Here is a 19,247-nt window from a genome sequence, read left to right on the forward strand (position 1 = left end):
ATGACTGATGATTACATACTCGGCTTATTGTCGAACTATGAGCGAAGTAATAGTGTAGGTAGTCATGTTTAATTCGCTTTGTAATTTGCAAAACATTCCACAAAGCATGTGTTAAATGCAAAACAATGTTTGTGAATATAATATTTATCAGCAGTGAAACCATTCATAATACAAATTCCAATTTCCCCTAGGGCAAATCAGAATTCCAGTTTCCCCTAGAGAAAGGATTCCAGTTTCCCCTAGGTGAAACTAAAATTCCAATCTCCACTAGATATTTTCCAGTTGATATTGGAATTCCAGTTTCCCCTAGGGGAAACTAGAATTCCAATTTCCCCTAGGGCGATTCCAGATCCCCCTGGATTCCGGTTTCCCCTGTGACATATATATATATATATATATATATATAGAAGCCACAAGAAAACCTCAATCGGTTGATAAGCCTAATACGGCGGACTGTCAATGTAGCAAACTTCTCTGCGATTTCTCCCGTCAATTCCGTTTTTTGACGTTTCTTCGTCACTAAAATCGGCTTACAATCTATTTTGAGACCTACATGTGAACAACATTTCACAAAATAATAGAAACGTGGCCCGCTTTCTGTGTCTAATGGCACTTGCACAAGGTTTCACCTCAGAATGAAGGATCGCCCCTAACTGTCTGCTCCAGCCTGTCCACGCTTTCCGCTCAACTAAGTGAGAGGTACACGTCGCGTAGGTCTTGCAGTGTCCGTCCTGTACGTGTGTTAATGTTTAATCTGTCTCTTTATCAGGATACCTCCCCCAAGTGTCTGTCAGCACTATCTGAGGGCTTAGTGCCGGTATGTTTGTACAACTTCTTCCCACCATTGCTTGTCAACACCACAAGGTCAATTTACGGTACCACCGTGCTCGATCTTTGGATTAGGGGGGAACATTCACGGACTGGTGTGAAGCTGACGCGGACACCGTTTTTTTCTGGTGATGCGAAGCCCAGTTAAAAAGGCAAAAGGACAGATAGACAGACAAACGGGACGGTGGACAGAACTCCTCAGACTAGGGAATTTCAACTCATTGGTGTAAAGAGAACAGGAATACTAATTTGCAAGAGAGAGGCAGAAATGTGAGGAATGGGGAGGGGGAATCGAGATTTGTTTCGATAAATGTCTTTGACGACGTCATATCCGGCTTTTCATAAGAAAAAATAGGCTGCACCGCATTTTGTCACAAAAAATATATTGATTGACATTTTCGTCAAACATTCTTTGACCCGGTTCAGACTTCGGGATTGTATTTCAGCACAAAAGCTTAAAATGTGTTTCAATAATTTTGTCATCAACATTTTGCTCGAAATCGAAACAGTTATTTCAGTTTTGTTTTTTTAAAAGATTCCATTGCATGTTTCCCCTCAATCCAAACGTATATTGAAAAGTTATGTTGGGACTCACAATAAGCTCAAGAAGAACGAAAATCCATGTATGCAAATTAGTTTCACTGTTCACATGTTACCGAGACAGCGCTGTCTCGGTCGACGAGTTTTGGTCTGCCAAAATTCAGTCTCGACGAATACATTTAAGTTTAGTTTTGATGTTTAGGCCGACAGGTTGACACAAAGTTTTGATACCACTTTATTAGGTCTTACCCCACCACGATCAACTCTTTCGGGTGGATGACATTATTTTAAAGAGATTTCCTTGCATGTTCAAGATCCTCAGGTTGAAATGAATAGCAATCATAGAACTCACAAAACGCATGTTTCGTGTATAGGTGCCTAGGCGAGATAAGGAGATCTCGTCTTACTGTTAAGCCTTAATGTCCATCTCTTCTTACCAACACTGTTTAGACAATAATTACAGGGTTTGGTCAATGTCAATCTCTGATTTCCTGTTAGCATTCAGAACGTAATTATAGGGTTCTCTTGACAAAATATTCTATTTGGGTTTCTTACACAAGCTGTGTTCAAAGAGCTTAGAATTCAAAGAAACCTGGGCTTTTGAGCTGCAGAATCCTGTTCTGAGCGCACTTACAGGTTCAGTTTAGATAACTTGAGAAACTTGTAAAACGACTTTGTATAGATCTGTGGACTAGGTGGCTTTAAAACCTGAAGCCCATTCTCGCTTTCGTTCCCCCCCCCCCTCCCCCCCCCTTCCCCCCCCCCCCTCCTTGAAGAAATCCCGCTGTCTCTGTCATACACCACACTATTCACGATGCAGAATTTAACCAGATAAGTATAGTTACAAAAGAACTTTTTCAAAAATCAACAGAAAGGAAGAAAAGAACGTTCTCCGCGCCCTGTACACAATACTGCTATTCGGGAAGCTGCATTCATTGTACCCAAACTCCCGCTGGCTCTGTTCTGAAGCACCTTATTTACTAGATTGTCACAAAATGAGTAGCGCGTTTCTTTAAGAATCAAAAAGGACAGAAGAAAATGAGAGATTCCTCCACGCCATGTGTACTGCTAAACATTTTCTAACATTCAGGCAGCTGCATTCAGTCTTCAAAAACTCCCGCTGACTCTTTTATGAACTGCGTTATTCACCAGATTGTTACGACATAAGTATCGTTTTTTAAAATAAATAGATAAATAAAGAAAAAGGGGGAGAAGAAAACGAGCAGCTCCTCATGCTGCCAACTATTGAACGTCATCATTCAGGTAGCTGCATCCATTCTACCGAAACTCCCGCCGACTCTGCGATGCACCTCGCTGTTCACAAGATTATCACGAGATAAGTATCACTCATTTGTTTCAAAGAAACGAAAAGGAGGGAAGACAAAGAGCAGCTCCCCATACCGCTAAGCAATGTACGTCATCATTCAGGTAGCTGCATTCATTCTACCGAAACTCCCGCTGACTCTGTGATGCACCTCGCCGTTCACAATATTGGCACAAGATAAGTATCGTTTTTAAAATAAAGAAAATAAATAATGAAAAAGAGGAGAATAAAAAGATCAGCTCCTCATACCGCTAAGCAATGTACGTCATCATTCAGGTAGCTGCATTCATTCTACCGAAACTCCCGCTTATACTCTGTGACGTACCTCGCTGTGCATCAGATTAACAGAAGATAAGTACCGCTTATTTTGTTTCAAAGAAAAGAAAAGGAAAGAAGAAAGGGAGAGGCTTCTCCAGGTCCTGTATACCGCTAAGCGATTTTTTCAACATTCAAACAGCTGCATTCATTCTGCAGAAACCCCGTTGACTTTTCCATTAAACGTTTCACTCGGCGTCTCATTATATGCTTAGCGAAGCCCATTCGCAGCTTTATATTCATCTTTCCACACGCACACCCACCCTATAATTTGTTCATTCTTATATACCGCTGAGTTATAAATACAGATAATAATTATCATCTGTCTTAACTGGTTTGCTTATACTGTACCAGCAGATTTGACATTTTTGTTTAATTTGGACGGATTTGATACTTGTTGACAGGACTATAGCCCGTGATCTATTCAAAAAGCAAATTGAATGACAACACCAATCTGCACTGACAACATCGTTTAAGTGTATTTGTTAGATTGAATCTACCTCATCATCTGACTTGTCAAGGCTCAGCAGTATAAAAGAAGTAGAAAATTATAGGGTACATATAGTGCAAGGGGGATAAAAAGATGTATTCAAAGTTGCGAGTACGCATTACATTTCATGAGAAGCTTTCTTGAAAATGAAAAGGTGTGGACAAATACACAAACATTCCGAAATTAAACCATGAAAAGATTCAAAGGTAAGTCATTCATGAATTAAGATCGATAATAGGGCGTGTAACATAAATATGAGACAAAAAAAACCGAGGTCTCTTCGTGTACACTACATTGGGGTGTGCACGTTAAAGATCCCACGATTGACAAAAGGGTCTTTCCTGGCAAAATTGTATAGGCACAGATAAAAATTTCCACCATAATACCCGTGTGACTTGGAATAATAGGCCGTGAAAAGTAAGATATGCGCCGAAATGGCTGCGATCTGCTGGCCGATGTGATTGCGTGATGTATTGTGTAAAAAAAAATCCATCTCACACGGCACAAATAAATCCCTGCGCCTTGAATAATTATGTGCGAGATATAAATTGCATAAAATTAAAATAAAAAATAAAAATAAAATAAAAATCCCTGCGCTTAGAACTGTACCCACGGAATACGCGCGATATAAGCCTCATATTGATATTGATAAAATGACATGTCAAGAAGAAGGAAAACACGGGAAAATGGGACGGTATCTTATGACATTCTCAGTCTTGTTATTTGATTTAATATTCTTGCACTTGGATTTAACCTGGATACAGAAGACACAAAAAAGTGTCATAATGTTAAAAAAAAAGAGAAAATAGAGGGACTGACAGGATGCGAACACACGCACGCATACACGCACGCATGGACGTACACGGCACATACAGACACGCACACGCACACGCACACGCACACGCCCACACACACACACACACACACACACACACACACACGCACACACACACACACACACACACACACGCACACACACACACACACACACACACACACACACACAAAACAAATAAATCATACCGCTTCCGTATGCACAGGATGAACAGCGAAGAGAAGAGCTGCTAACGCTGTTACGATATCTTGCACGTGCACCACGTGACGCAGCACGTGCACAAAGAGCCACGTGACCGCCGCGTGCAGGGCAATGTTGATCGAATGGAACCACCATGGATCCCCGCCACCGAGATGGTAGTCCAACCTTTATGACAGAAAAAACAAAAAATTTACAGATTTCGTCCAGGGAATTCGGAAATCAAGGCTAGAGTCTACCCCCACCACCCACACCCCACCCCACGCCCAGAACAGGCGTGAAATAGAATTAAAATTAAGGTCACTTGCCCAATTGACGTGTCCTAATGAAAAACAATAGATCGAATATGTAAAGAACTGATTGAAATCAAGTATATAAGTTTACAATTCGTATATGATTTCTTTGTGTTCAGTTTTACTCATTTATTCAGTGGTGGTTCTTGTGCCAAAGTACCCAATACTCCATTCCGTACATTATCTGATATAAATAGGGGCTTAACGCTTTTCTCTTCTTGAAAATCCTTGATTTTACAACAACAACACAAACACAAACAACAACACAACCAACAACAACAACAACAACAACAACAACAACAACAACAACAACAACAAACACAAAAACAAAAACAAAAACAACGACGACAACGACAGTCTCTTCGGCTTCTATCTTTTCTTAAAACGGATTTCCTAACACCGCACCCAATTCTGATCCAACTTTTCACGCTCGGTCTCAATTTCTATTCCAACATTTATTTTGCCGTTTGAGTGTTTACCGTCAAAACTCACTTTGAAATTCGACTGAAAGGCACAGCAAACTCTTAATTTAAACATACCATGGAAAGGCAACGCACCCTCCAGTTTTCAATTAAAACGATTCAAAACATTCAGAGACACGGTGTGCAAGTACGAATCTACTCGACAGACGCGAGGCTGGATTGAACATATAACCTCCGCTTGGTTATTGTTTGCCACCGATTCTCATCTGTCTGTCTGTCTGTCTGTTTGTCTGTCTGCATGTAGATGTGTTCAGTTTAACAAAAAGAGGAGGTAGAAGGTGAACCAGTTGACGAAGAGATTGGTTTAACAGATGCCGACAGCAGTGACTTAAACAGCAGCATATCAGAAAATGAAGTAACTGAATCTGTAAAAAAAAATTGAACACTGGAGAATCAGCAGGTCCAGATGGCATTAAGGCAGAAATGCTCAAATCAGGAGGCCACTGTGTGATTACATTTTTGACGGTTTTTTTAATACAATTTTTGAGCAAGGTTTGTTTCCAAAAGAATGGGCCAAGGCGATTATTGTGCCTATCTTTAAAAAAAGATCAGCATAGTGCAGACAATTATAGGGGTGTGTCCCTTTTGAGTGTCATTGCTAAATGTTATACTTCAATTTTGAACACGAGACTGTATACATGGCTGGAAGATAACAATAAAATTTCTGAAAATCAAGCTGGCTTTAGGAAACAGTATTCTACCACAGATCACATTTTTACTCTTTATGCAATAGCCCAGAAATGTTTGAGCAGAAAAGGACAAAAAATGTATGTTGCCTTTGTTGATTTCCGCAAGGCCTTTGATTCTGTAAACCATGATAAACTGTTGAATGTCATTCAAAGGGAGGGAATCAATGGAAGGTTTTTGAATAGTTTGAAAAGTATGTATAGTTCCCTCATGGCCTGCGTAAGAGCAAATGGCGACTTCCAAATGGGGTTCGACAAGGATGTGTGTTAAGCCCTACATTGTTCTCACTTTTCATTAATCAGTTGGCCTTAGACATTACTCAGACGGGCAGGCATGGTATTCAGCTTTTGCCCGGTTTGATGGAACTGTTTATTTTACTGTTTGCCGGCGATGTTGTACTTATGTCTACTACCCCTATTGGTCTACAACACCAGCTGAACTTTCTGAAGGAATGTTGTGAAAAACTTAAATTGGTGGTGAATCAAGAAAAAACCAAAGTAATGGTTTTCAGAAAAGGTGCTTATTTGGCAAAAATCGAGAAATGGCATTTCGACGGAAATAATTTGGAAGTTGTAAAAGAATACTGTTATTTGGGTTTTATATTCACTTCAAGGTTAAGTTTAAGACGAGGAACTGACCACATTGTGGGTAAGAGTAAAAAGGCCGTATTTTATTTGGTGGGCATATTTCAAAAATTGAAAGAAATGACAGTTACCACCTTTTTTAAGATCTTTGATGCAAAAGTTCAGCCAATTTTGTTGTATTCCTCAGAAATCTGGGGTTGGTCCCGGTTAGATACCATGGAGAAAGTGCATATCATGGCATGTAAACGCTTTTTAGGTGTACCAACATGTACACCAAACAGAATGGTTTATGGAGAACTTGGCAGATATCCCCTTTTTGTAAACTTCTATGTGCGTTGTCTGAATTATTGGTTTAAATTGCTAATGATGAGAGACGACAGATTGCCAAAACAAGCCTATACAATGTTGTATAACATGGATGAAAGAGGAAAAAGATGTCGGGCCTCGGAAATCCGAAATATATTGCCTGAAACTGGTTTTAACTGTGTATGGCTTAACCAAGGTGTCGGCGATGTGAAATGGTTTTTGAGGGTCTTTAAGATTGGGTGACATGTATAAACAAGAATGGTCCGGCACAGTGTCACAAAGGGACCGTTATGAATTGTACGCTAAATTTAAATCTGTGCTGCATGTTAAAAGTTACTTGTTCAATATTGACATTTATTGTTTTAGGGTAGCACTTACACAGTTTAGACTTGGTGTATTGCCAATTAAACAACCTTAAACGATTCAGTGCTATTATGGAATCAAGATATTGTATTTTTTTGTTGAAAATGTAGCCGAAGATGAACACCACTTCCTCTTATGCTGTCCATTATATTCTGATTTAAGGAAAAGATTTATAGGAAGCATGTGTGAAGGTTCTGTGTCTACCATTTTGTCATTTTCAGATGTTAAGAGGTGTCGCCTCGTTGCTAAGTTCATTTTCCACGCCATAAAACGTCGACAACTGCATGTTGAAACACTGCAATGTTAGAGATGGTACCGTTGTAATTGTAAACGATTATTATATAACATGTGAGGATAAATGTGTAAGACGTGTATATGTGTAAAATTCCCCTAACCCACATCACCTCTTCCCTGGTTTGTATATGGGCCAATGGCCACACGTACAATAAACCATCCAAAAGTAAAAAAAAAGTCAAAAAGTCTCTTTTTCTCGCTCTCTCTCTCTCTCTCTCTCTCTCTCTCTCTCTCTCTCTCTCTCTCTCTCTCTCTCTCTCTCACACACACACAAACACACACACACGCACACACACTGACTCTCTCTCTCTCTCTCTCTCTCTATCTTTCCCTCTCTCTCAGCAGCAAACCACCGTCATTCCCACCCCCCTCTGTCTATTTACCTGTGTGTCTGTCTATCTGGCTGTCTACCTGTCTCTGTCTCTCTCTGTACCTGACTGTGTGTCTACCTGTCTGTCTCTCCCCCCCCCTTCTCTCTCTCAGTCTCTCTCTCTCTCTCTCTCTCTCTCTCTCTCTCTCTCTCTCTCTCTCTCTCTCTCTCTCTCTCTCTCACTTTGTTTTCGTTTTTGTGAAAGGGTCTCTTGTATTGCACATGTATATATCATAATACACGCTTTGGACTGCAGCTCAAAAGAAACGGGATCTTAAAGACTCGAAATGCGATACGAAATTACACGCAAGACTGACTTAGTGAGAATGGTGTGAAAGAGACTTACAATTGACAATATTCTTGTTAGCGTACATCACTCGAGACAAGTATGTAGCAAGACACGCAACATGCAAAAAAAGGCGGAAAGATTGGTGTTTGTTTTTTGTACACGAAGGGAGGTAGATAAGATGTACACGCTTATACCAACAACACCTGCGACCAAATATAAAAATACGCGCTTGCACGCTCACACTGTCACACGCTTGCACGCGTATGCATACCTACACATTCACACATAAACAAACATACATGAACTCATCAAACACACACACACACACACACACCTAGTGGCAACATTCAGCTACAGGGCGTGGGTGTAGACGAGAAAGTACACAAGCGTGGGCGGCATTGGGGGTAGTGGGATATGTAGGGGGTGATGGTTTTGCAGGTTGCTGGTATTACAGTTAGTAAGAAAGGCGAGCGAGCTAGCTACATGAGTAAGAAAAAACTTGACTAAATATAAAAATTGACTGAAAGACTGTCGAACGCGTTAGATTATCTCTCTCTCGCGTGTGTGTGTGTGTGTGTGTGTGTATGTGTGTGTGTGTGTGCGTGTGTGTGAGTGCGTGCGTGCGTGCGTGCGTGCGGGCGACAGTACGTGCGTATGCTGACATGTGTGCACACGAGCGTGTGTGCTTGCATAAGTGAGACTGCACGTGCGCGCATTCATGTGCGTGGGTGTCCGCGTGTTTTTGAATGTTTTACGATCAACGCTCAAGGTCATTTTTAGAGGTCCTCGCTCGCAACACTAATTTGCACAAAACACTCACAAAACAACGAGCTGTGTTAAAACACACAAGCAGACTCAGGGATACACAGACAGAGAGGGACAAACACACTGACACATCCGAAGAGGAGACACATTGTGTACATAGCGAGAAGGCGAGACTATCAAATCCTGAATGGTGGAGTTTGAGGGGGCGGGGTGGGAGCACTGGGCATGAGATTTGAAGAGAGAGAGAGAGAGAGAGAGAGAGAGAGAGAGAGAGAGAGAGAGAGGAGAGAGAGAGAGCAGAGAGAGAGAGAGAGCAGAGAGAGAGAAGGGGGGGGGAGAGAGAGCGAGACGTAAGACCTAAGGCATTGTATATAAGAGAACAAGAACAAGAACAAGAACAAGAACAATTCTTTATTTTACGAGGGTAATAGAGTAAGCAGTGATCTGCTTTTTTACATCTGGCCCTCGCCCTAAAGAGGGACTAGTCTAAAATTGCTAAAGAATAAGCAAGTAAAGAAAACAAACTACTGCTACATGATTATAATAGAAATGAAAGTAAGAACATATCATCAATTTACATACAATACATTGCTTAAATGAAAAATGTAAGTTCATTTGACATGAGTTAAGAATTATAGAGTAGATTGCACTGACGCAACAACGTTGTAAGTCCCATGCCCATTGACATACACTGCATTCGAAAGAATCAGTGTATATAAAAATAATAATACATTGCTAAAAAGCACCGGTTGTTGGTTTTAACAACCATTCTAGCGACAACAGATGTTTATTTATACTTCATGAGATAAGACGTATATCTGGTCTTAAAAACGTTTGTGTTGCTAGTTTGCCGTAGGATTGTCGGAAGAGTGTTCCAGAGACTGCTACCTGAATAGACTAAACTAGATTTGAATAGGTCAATCCTAGGCAGAGGCATGTTCAGTCTCATCAATTGGCGTGAAGTTTTTAACGTGAATTTGGAAAATATGGTTTGAGGTACACATCCATGAATAATTTTATGCATAAGGGTACCTTTATTATAACTTAGCCTTGCCTTCAGAGGAAGAATGCCTAAGTTCATGTAGTCTAACTCAGATAGGGTTGTTTTCTTTAATAAGACTACTTTAAGCGCTCGTTTATGTAACCTAATTAGTGGTTTGAATGAATTTTCACTTGCCGAGTCCCACAAGGTAGACGCGTAGTCAATAACAGACTGAATATGAGCATTAAAGAATAATTTCCTGGCTTCCAAATTCAGAAAGTGCTTGATTCTAGATAATAGATAGACCTTCTTGGACACTTGTTTAGACAGTTGAGTGAGAGAGAGAGAGAGAGAGAGAGAAAGACAGAGAGAGAGAGACAGAGAGAGAGAGAGAGAAAGAGAGAGAAAGAGAGAGAGAAAGGGGGAGAGAGAGGGAGAGAGAGAGAAAGAGAGAGAGAGAAAAAAGAGAGAGAGAGAGAGAGAGAGAGGATACAGAGGGGAAGACAGAGAGAGACAGAGACAGACACAAAGACAGACAGACAGACAGACAGACAGACAGACAGACGGGTGGATAGTGTCAGAGAGACGGGGATAGAGACTGAGAGAGACATAATGATCGTAGAGAGAGACAGAGACAAAGAGAGACAGAGACGCAGAGAAAACCAGTAGAGTAAGGGACTGACATAGAGCGAGAAAGGGAGGAATGGCCTCAGTTGCTTACGGGCAGAGAGAGATTAGATCAGATTATATACTCTGTTTACCAGGACTTAGATCAGCATCGGGTTTGCCAGTTTTAAGTCCTGGTCCCTGGCAACAAAAATGAAAACATTCTAATAACAATAAGGACATCGAGAGATAAAAAGCAAAAATTATGGCAAGATAAATCTGTATCGTTTTTGAGGGTTGTGGTATAAGCGTTCAAGCAGAAAGTTAGAGTGGGAGAGAGAGAGACTGTGTTTGATTGAAGGAAAAGGTGAGGTACGTCTGTCTTTAAAATTGAGACCGACACAAAGGTATCATGTATACAGTAAAGACACCAGACACGGATACACAAACAATATCGCACTGACACTCGCCTAGTTCACAAAGCCACAAAAAGTCAAACGGTGCAGCCGCGTGCACACATTCTAACGCAAATCAAACAGCCCTTTGTGTCTGCAGTCTTGCAGCCCGCTGGTAAATTGGATATGGCTTTTCCGCAAACACTGTCAAATGCATCGGCATGTTGAAGTACAAACACTCGGGGGCGCCTCGGAGGAGATGACAGTCCTGCGAACTGTTTATCGGACCTATCGAACTCTTCGGCCCCATCTCTCTCGGTCTTTCTTTCGCTCTCTGACTGTCAAACTCTCTCTCTCTGTCTCTCTCTCTGTCTCTCTCTCTGTCTCTCTCTCTCTCTCTCTCTCTCTCTCTCTCTCTCTCTCTCTCTCTCTCTCAAATGGTCCGAATGAGTCGCACAATTTTCTCTCACCATCGTTATTATCTAGACTAGTAAAGGCAGTCTTATTTGCATGAGCCCGAAGTCTTTTTACTGAGCATTCTTTGCCAAAGATTCGTGCAGCTAGTTTTGCCAAGTCGACTCCGCCCTATTAATTTGATGCTTCGGCATTTAGCTTAACTGTTTACAGAAATCGCACAACCGAAGAAACATTTCCCAAATACCAAAAGCAGATACCGAGTAACATTGTCTTGGGGCAGCGTCTACAAGCTACAGATTAATTCATTGAAGTGGCCCGTAGTGGCTCAACTCATGCTATGCATCATTTATCCACATGTAACGTGGACGCTCATTTCGCTCCATCCAACCTCGTGTGTTCCAGTCTCATACCACCAAATAGTCTTTCTTTCTTTCTTTCTTTGGTGTTTAACGTCGTTTTCAACCATTCAAGGTTATATCGCGACGGGACCAAATAGTCATCCCCAACCATTCTTAACTCATTGTCTCCCAGGTACGGATATATCCGTACCCACTCATATGGCTCTATCTGAGGGGGCTATTTTCTTCTTCCAACTGAAGCTAGTAGACAATAGCTTAGCAGCAACAACTACAAAAGATGACAACGTGTCTGTCTTTATTTTGTCAAAAACAATTTAAAACTCTGACAACGGGTGCTACAGAAATCTCACCGCCAAAATGATCTTCCGCAGCTATTGTAAAAGCTACCATATATCGCGACGGGGAAAGGGGGGAGATGGGATAGAGCCACTTGTCAATTGTTTCTTGTTCACAAAAGCACTAATCAAAAATTTGCTCCAGGGGCTTGCAACGTAGTACAATGTATTACCTTACTGGGAGAATGCAAGTTTCCAGTGCAAAGGACTTAACATTTCTTACATGTATACTGCTTGACTAAAATCTTTACAAAAATTGACTATATTCTATACAAGAAACACTTAACAAGGGTAAAAAGAGAAACAGAATCCGTTAGTCGCCTCTTACGACATGCTGGGGAGCATCGGGTAAATTCTTCCCCCTAACCCGCGGGGGGACCTCAAGAGGTCAGACCACCGTGTAGTGACGTGAAAAAGAACACCTCACGCTATATGTTGTGCAGGCTATGCATCACAAGCACATGATACATGTAGTTATTATTAGCTTTTGATGCATCCAAATCAACGAGGAAGGAATACAAACCAGGACAATAATTCATCTCTCCTTCCAGTTGTGAACCGGGTAGACCAGGACCGAGGGCAGTATAACAAAGGGGCAGTGTGCTGTTCTTCCTCTTCTACTTTTTCTTTTCTTTTTTAAGCCATTGTCAGTCTGTGTCTGATCTCACAGCGTGAAGCTGGAAAATCTTGAATGTGTCACACTGGAAGCAGGTAGACGATATAGCTATAAGGATATAGCAACATGTTTGCAGGGTGTCGGTCTGTCTTGGTGTTTGTTTGTTTTTGTGGAGTTGTTTTTTTTTGCCATTGCCATTGCCAGTTTGTGTCTGATCAGACAGCATGAAGCTGAAAAATCGTGAATTCCTCTTACTGCAGCAGGGTGCTTTTCTCCTGAGCGTTCACACAGGAGAATGTTCATACGGTTATTTTCTTAAATAACAGCATTGAACTTGCATTGTTACAGAAATCACACATACAAACAAACAAACAAAATCCGCAGATCAAATTTACATATTTTTGGGACAGAGTCCATCCACTGCAGGTCAAGCCAGCGAATTGACCTGTAGCAGAACACATCATGCTATATGCTTTAATTATCCGTCTACATGCAAACGCTTTGCAGCATCAAACCAAGGGTGCTACAGAAATAATACCACCACAATTTTCTTCCTCAGAGAGTCCCCAAAAGCTTTTTTTTTTTTTTTTACAGTATTTATAGTATACAATCATAGACCATACACAGAGCAGGTTAAGCCACCGAATTGACCTGAGATAAAACACCTCACGCCATATATTATTTATCCACGAAAGCAATCTCTTCTTCCAGCTGTGAAACGGGTAGACTATGGCTGAGGGCAGCAAAATTATGGTAGGGTGTCTGTTCTGCTTTTGTAGCCATTTGACAGTCTGTGTATGATATCACAGCATGCAGCAAGAAAATCTCCTTCAATTCATGTTACCGCAGAACAATAGAGAAAATATCATACTGACTGGACCTTTCAATGAAGCCAGTGAACCGTGGCAAAGATTGAACCCAAACAACCGCTGAGAGGAGTAAGGGTAAATGGAAGAGCAAAAAAAATCTTTTTATTTAGACAGAAAAGTAAGCAGAGAAGGGTGAAGAGAGACAGAGCGAGAGGAAGAGAGGGGGAGAGAGAGAGAGGGACAAACACACTGACACCTTCGGTACTGGACGAATCGCTGAACCATGGCAAGGATTGACCCTAAACAACCGCTGGGAAGATTATGGGGTTAATAGAAGAGCAAAACAGGTTCTTTTTGTAGGAAAGGTGAGACATTTTACGTCACTCTCCATCCATTTCATCTTTTAAAACTCACTTGTTCCAACAACATTACGGATAGTTCCTTAGCATAGAGTCTGGGGATGTGAGATGTGCATGATGTGTTGTTTGAATCTGACAGTGATTGTATGAATTTTGTATACATGTATTGTTGTCACGCGCTTTAAACTTCTGATATATAAGGCGCTTTATAAATGCCCGTTATTATTATTATTATTATTATTATTATTATTATTTAAGTTATTGAGACATCCCAGTGCACTAAGGGATTTATAGAGCAAATCGAGAAAATTCATTATTGAACGAAGCGCATAGCGCTGAGTTCAATAATTATTTTCGAGATTTGCTCTATAAATCCCTTAGTGCACTGGGATTGTTTCAATAACGATATTGTCAGTACCGCCATAGAAAAAAGAAGATTCCTAACGCACATTTTGCAATGCGCATTTGAATAGGCATAACTGTGTGGTCAGGTCGTGCACAGTAAAGATCTAGGCCTACTTTTGTGTGGGGTGTCTCAAGTGTGTCGTGCTTTCGTCACACGCATTTTAATTTCTGTTGGTAAATTCCAGTGTAGCGTTAATCTGAACAGTGATGATCTTTCAGAGAGACCTCATTTGAACTCGAAGAAAGGCTCTTCATTACCGTTATTTGCGATTCGAAACCTCCAGTCGAGCTTCGACGGATTGACTATGCGGAGTGACTCCCCTTGAATTGACTCAAAGCGGGACTCGACGGTTCGCACATTTTCAAAACAAATGTAGCATATTTCTCGTGTTCTATCTTCACTCATCGGGGAGTCTGATACTAAATATGAACGGTAAGAATGCTCTGAACCCTACACGTATTATATCCCCATCGTTTTTTCGTTCACATTTGCCCAACATGTTAATTTGCTGAGCGGGGTTAATGTCGTCTGCTAGGCTACCTGCCAACCTGGGCAATGGTTGAATGGAACGACTGCAGTCTGCACTGAGTCTGTACGCATAAGGCAGGCTGCTAATAAATCTTATATATGGTAAGAACGTTCTGAACCTTACACGTTTTCGATTACGATTGTTCTTGCTTTGAAATAATAATTCTGAAACCATTCATTTACTGAACTGATGTAGTCGTATTTCTGTGTTGTCTGCTACAGAGTCGATCGAGTCAGTCTTCCAAACTGGTCTTGCTGGTACGTTATCGGAATAACACTTGTGTTTTCTGTTAGCCGCTGGGAATTGTATACTAACTCATCATTTGGTAATGTGGATGATAAGCTACATGCCACTAACACGGCATATGAGAAGAATCTATGCAAGTCGGCGAAAATTAGATGAAACACAGCGGCTTCTATTTTTCTAGATCACTGGCACTGGCACAGGCACATGCAATCTGTCAGAAAAAAACCCACTTCTGCTTTAATTGAGAAGCAGGGAATTTATGGTCATTTGGTATTGTGGAGAATATAAGCTACATGTCATTAATTAATTCTGAGGATGAGAGCACAGTCTTGCTTAGGCAAAGGGCGCAAGAATACGCTCTGTGGAAAAGTTAGCGCACTCCAAGAGTGCGCTAACAGTTTTAGCGCATCGCCATTAGCCAATCAACTGGTTCACATCAGTCATGTGACACCAGTACTTACTGACAATTATTATTATTATTATTATTATTATTATTTAAGTTATTGAGACATCCCAGTGCACTAAGGGATTTATAGAGCAAATCGAGAAAATTCATTATTGAACGAAGCGCATAGCGCTGAGTTCAATAATTATTTTCGAGATTTGCTCTATAAATCCCTTAGTGCACTGGGATTGTTTCAATAACGATAGTCAGTACCGCCATAGAAAAAAGAAGATTCCAAACGCACATTTTGCAACGCGCATTTGAATAGGCATAACTGTGTGGTCAGGTCGTGTACAGTAAGATCTACTTTTGTGTGGGGTGTCTCAAGTGTGACGTGCTTTCGTCACACGCATTTTAATTTCTGTTGATAAATTCCAGTGTAGCGTTAATCTGAACAGTGATGATCTTTCAGAGAGACCTTATTTGAACTCGGAGAAAGGACTGTGCTCTTCGTTATTTGCGATTCGAAACCTCCAGTCGAGCTTCGACGGATTGACTGTGCGGAGTGACTCCCCTTGAATTGACTCAAAGCGGGACTCGACGGTTAGCACATTTTCATAATAAATGTGGCATATTTCTCGTGTTGTATCTCCACTCATCGGGGAGTCTGATACTAAATATGAACGGTAAGAATGCTCTGAACCCTACACGTATTATATCCCCATCGTTTTTTCGTTCACATTTGCCCAACATGTTAATTTGCTGAGCGGGGTTTATGTCGTCTGCTAGGCTACCTGGGCAATCGAACCACTGCAGTCTGCACTGAGTCTGCACGCATGAGGCAAGCTGGTAATAAGTCTTATATATGGTAAGAACGTTCTGAACCCTACACGTTTTCGATTACGATTGTTCTTGCTTTGAAATAATAATTCGGAAACCATTCATTTACTGAACTGATGTAGTCGTATTTCTGTGTAGTCTGCTACGTATGACAGAGTCGATCGAGTCAGTCTTCCAAACTGGTACGTTATCGGAATAACACTTGTGTTTTCTGTTAGCCGCTGGGAATTGTATACTAACTCATCATTTGGTAATGTGGATGATAAGCTACATGCCACTACATGCCACTAACACGGCATATGAGAAGAATCTATGCAAGTCGGCGAAAATTAGATGAAACACAGCGGCTTCTATTTTTAGATCAGTGGCACTGTGGCACAGGCACATGCAATCTGTCAGAAAAAACCCACTTCTGCTTTAATTGAGAAGCAGGGAATTTATGGTCATTTGGTATTGGTAGATGTTTATCCAGTTTCCTGTCAGCCACTACATATCTGACCAGGCTTTCGCTTTAGATAAGAGCATCCTTCATCTTGAACACACACCCAGATTCAAAGGTCTGCCTGCGTTCTCTTCATACGTCTTTGCTTAAACCATACACTATGATCAACCCAACAATTCAAGCAGTCTCTCTATCTCCCCATTTTCGCTTTATCACGCTTTATCGAAAAACCCACCCACCCACCCGCATGATATAATATAGCCTTGATCTTCTACCTGAAATAATACATACAGACTCTGGTATGCTTTGTTCGACAAGAACAATTTATGGAGACATTGCCACGATGTACATGGAAGCTGTACATAAATTGTATTGAATGAATACAAATCCACAGTCAGAGCAACCCATAAATCTAATATGCCATGTAAAAAGTCAGAACTTTTGATTGTCCAGACAAAACGGTTGACCACACTAACTAATATGAATACGATAAATTGACAGAGATTTGCATATGAAAAAATCCGAATGAGCGGGTACAGAAGAAGAGGGATTACATTGAAGCTGAAAATGCCAGCAACTGCTTTTCTGTTTCTTTCTCAAACGACAAATTGTAAACCTAATAGAAAGCTGCGTGGACGCTGTAAAACGATTTTATAGCCCCGTATATTCTACAAAACGGCACCCTCTTAATCCCTATAGTGAACGGACACAAAGACGTTGGCGTTAAACCGCCGGCTGTAAATGGTCCCATTCCGAAGCAGGGGGGGTTGAAGGGAGGAAGGGGGGGGGGAGGTAGCAAAGAAATACAGTGTCGGGATGATGGAAAATACTATGGTGTTGGAGAACAGTGGGAGGAGATTCAGACTTGGAAATGCCGGCCACTACTCTCTCGTTTCTTTCACGAATGACAAATTGTAGACACATTACAAAAAGCTGAGTGGACGCTGTAACGCGATTTTATAGCCCCGTACATTCTACAAAATGACACTCTCTTAATCCCTATCGTGAAAGGACAGAAAAGCGTTGGTGTTAAGCCGCATGTAAATGATCAGATTCCCAAGCGGCGAGATAAAAAGGGTTGACCAACCATCGTTCCAGAGAGCAATCACGAAGACGATTTTATGTCCCAGGTGTGGAATGAAACAGAGGAGAGAGTGTATAGGGGAGGGGTGAGGGAGGGGAAGGGGGTGGGATGGGGAGGTAGCAAAGAACTACAGTGTCGGGATGATGAAAAATGCTCAGGTGTTAGACAAAAGTGTGAGGAGATTCAGACTTGCAAATGCCGGCCACTACTCCCTGTTTCTTTCACGAATGACAAATTGTAGACACATTACAAAAAGCTGTAACGCGATTTTATAGCCCGGTGTATTCAGTAAAATCGCACCCTCTTAATCCCTACGTTGAAAGGACCAAATAGAGATGGCGATTTAAGCCGCCTGTAAAGGGTCAGATTCCCAAGCATGGTTGACCAACCAACGTTTAAAAAAAAAAAGCACAACAGCGACGTATCTCAGGTGGAAAATTAGACAGTGGGGAGGATGGATGGCTGGGGAGACATTGGGAAAAAAGTGTCGAAATGCAAGAAAAATGCTCAGTTTTTTTTTATTTCGTGAGATCGGACTTTACGCTTGACTATACCACAAGAGAGACGACCCTTGACCACCCAAAATTCGGAGAGATTTCAACTGGGAATAGAGACAGCAAAAGGACACGAACAGACTACTGTGGCGGACCTAGACGGTGGAGGGTAAGGGAGGCCGGTGTCAAGTTGCTGAAAGAAGTGTTCGGCGGCTTTATCAAGATATCGAACTGAACTGCTGTACACATTAGTTGACAAGGAACTTAGTCGATAAATATCGACAGGGGGCCGACAAATGGTTTAAATGGGAAATGTGTGTATATGGGTGTGGGTTTGAAACAAACAAACAAACCAACCCATGTGAACCCCGGGCCGCAGGCCTTCGATGTAGTGATTGAAAAAAAAGGATGTTCTCAAATGGTTCAATTCTCATTTGGTCTGATTCTCAAATGGTACCGGTATACTCCCCCCCCCCCCCCCCCCCCCCCCCTGGCCGCAAGCCTAGGAGTAAAATTTTATAGACACTGACCTTCTTCCCAGGGGTCATTGACCCAGTTTTAGCTATGAGAGGTGGTTCGCCCAGAGGCTGTAGAGTATACTGGGGCGGTCTCTTTGATGTCTTGAGAGGAAACTTGGCCAGGGTAGTACATGCACCAGAACTGGTGGACACCAAGGACAAACATGAAATCGAAGCAGTTTGCTTTCAGAGAGAACGGTCGTCAGCAACTCAAACTTCTCTGTTTTCTTTTTTTTTTTTAAATCTGACTGTCTTTGTGGCCCCCTGACTCCGCCCCCCTCCCTCTGTAAGGACCCCCCTCCACAAGGACCGATTTTTGTCAACATTTTAAAGGTCGCTAGAGAGGGGTTCCACTGTATGACCTAACCGCTACTGGCAGACGGCCTCAATCTTCACGCGCAAAGACGAGATTAATAGGTGCTCGGTTTTGGTATTTTGAATTACATTACATTAAACCTTTGT

The 19,247-nt window shown here is 41.5% G+C and overlaps 1 protein-coding gene across 1 annotated transcript in view; it reads right to left on the reverse strand.

The window, feature by feature from the left end:
* Positions 1-19,247, reverse strand: part of LOC138962020 (protein O-mannosyl-transferase TMTC1-like) — an 89,358-nt gene that overhangs the window by 49,834 nt on the left and 20,277 nt on the right. The window contains exon 2 of the mRNA XM_070333711.1: positions 4,521-4,698. Coding sequence (XP_070189812.1) covers positions 4,521-4,698 — 178 coding nt within the window. The remainder of the gene's footprint in view (positions 1-4,520; positions 4,699-19,247) is intronic.

The sequence above is a fragment of the Littorina saxatilis genome, linkage group LG3 (genome assembly GCF_037325665.1).
Source record: "Littorina saxatilis isolate snail1 linkage group LG3, US_GU_Lsax_2.0, whole genome shotgun sequence".
In the NCBI taxonomy this organism is placed as follows: Eukaryota; Metazoa; Mollusca; class Gastropoda; order Littorinimorpha; family Littorinidae; genus Littorina; species Littorina saxatilis.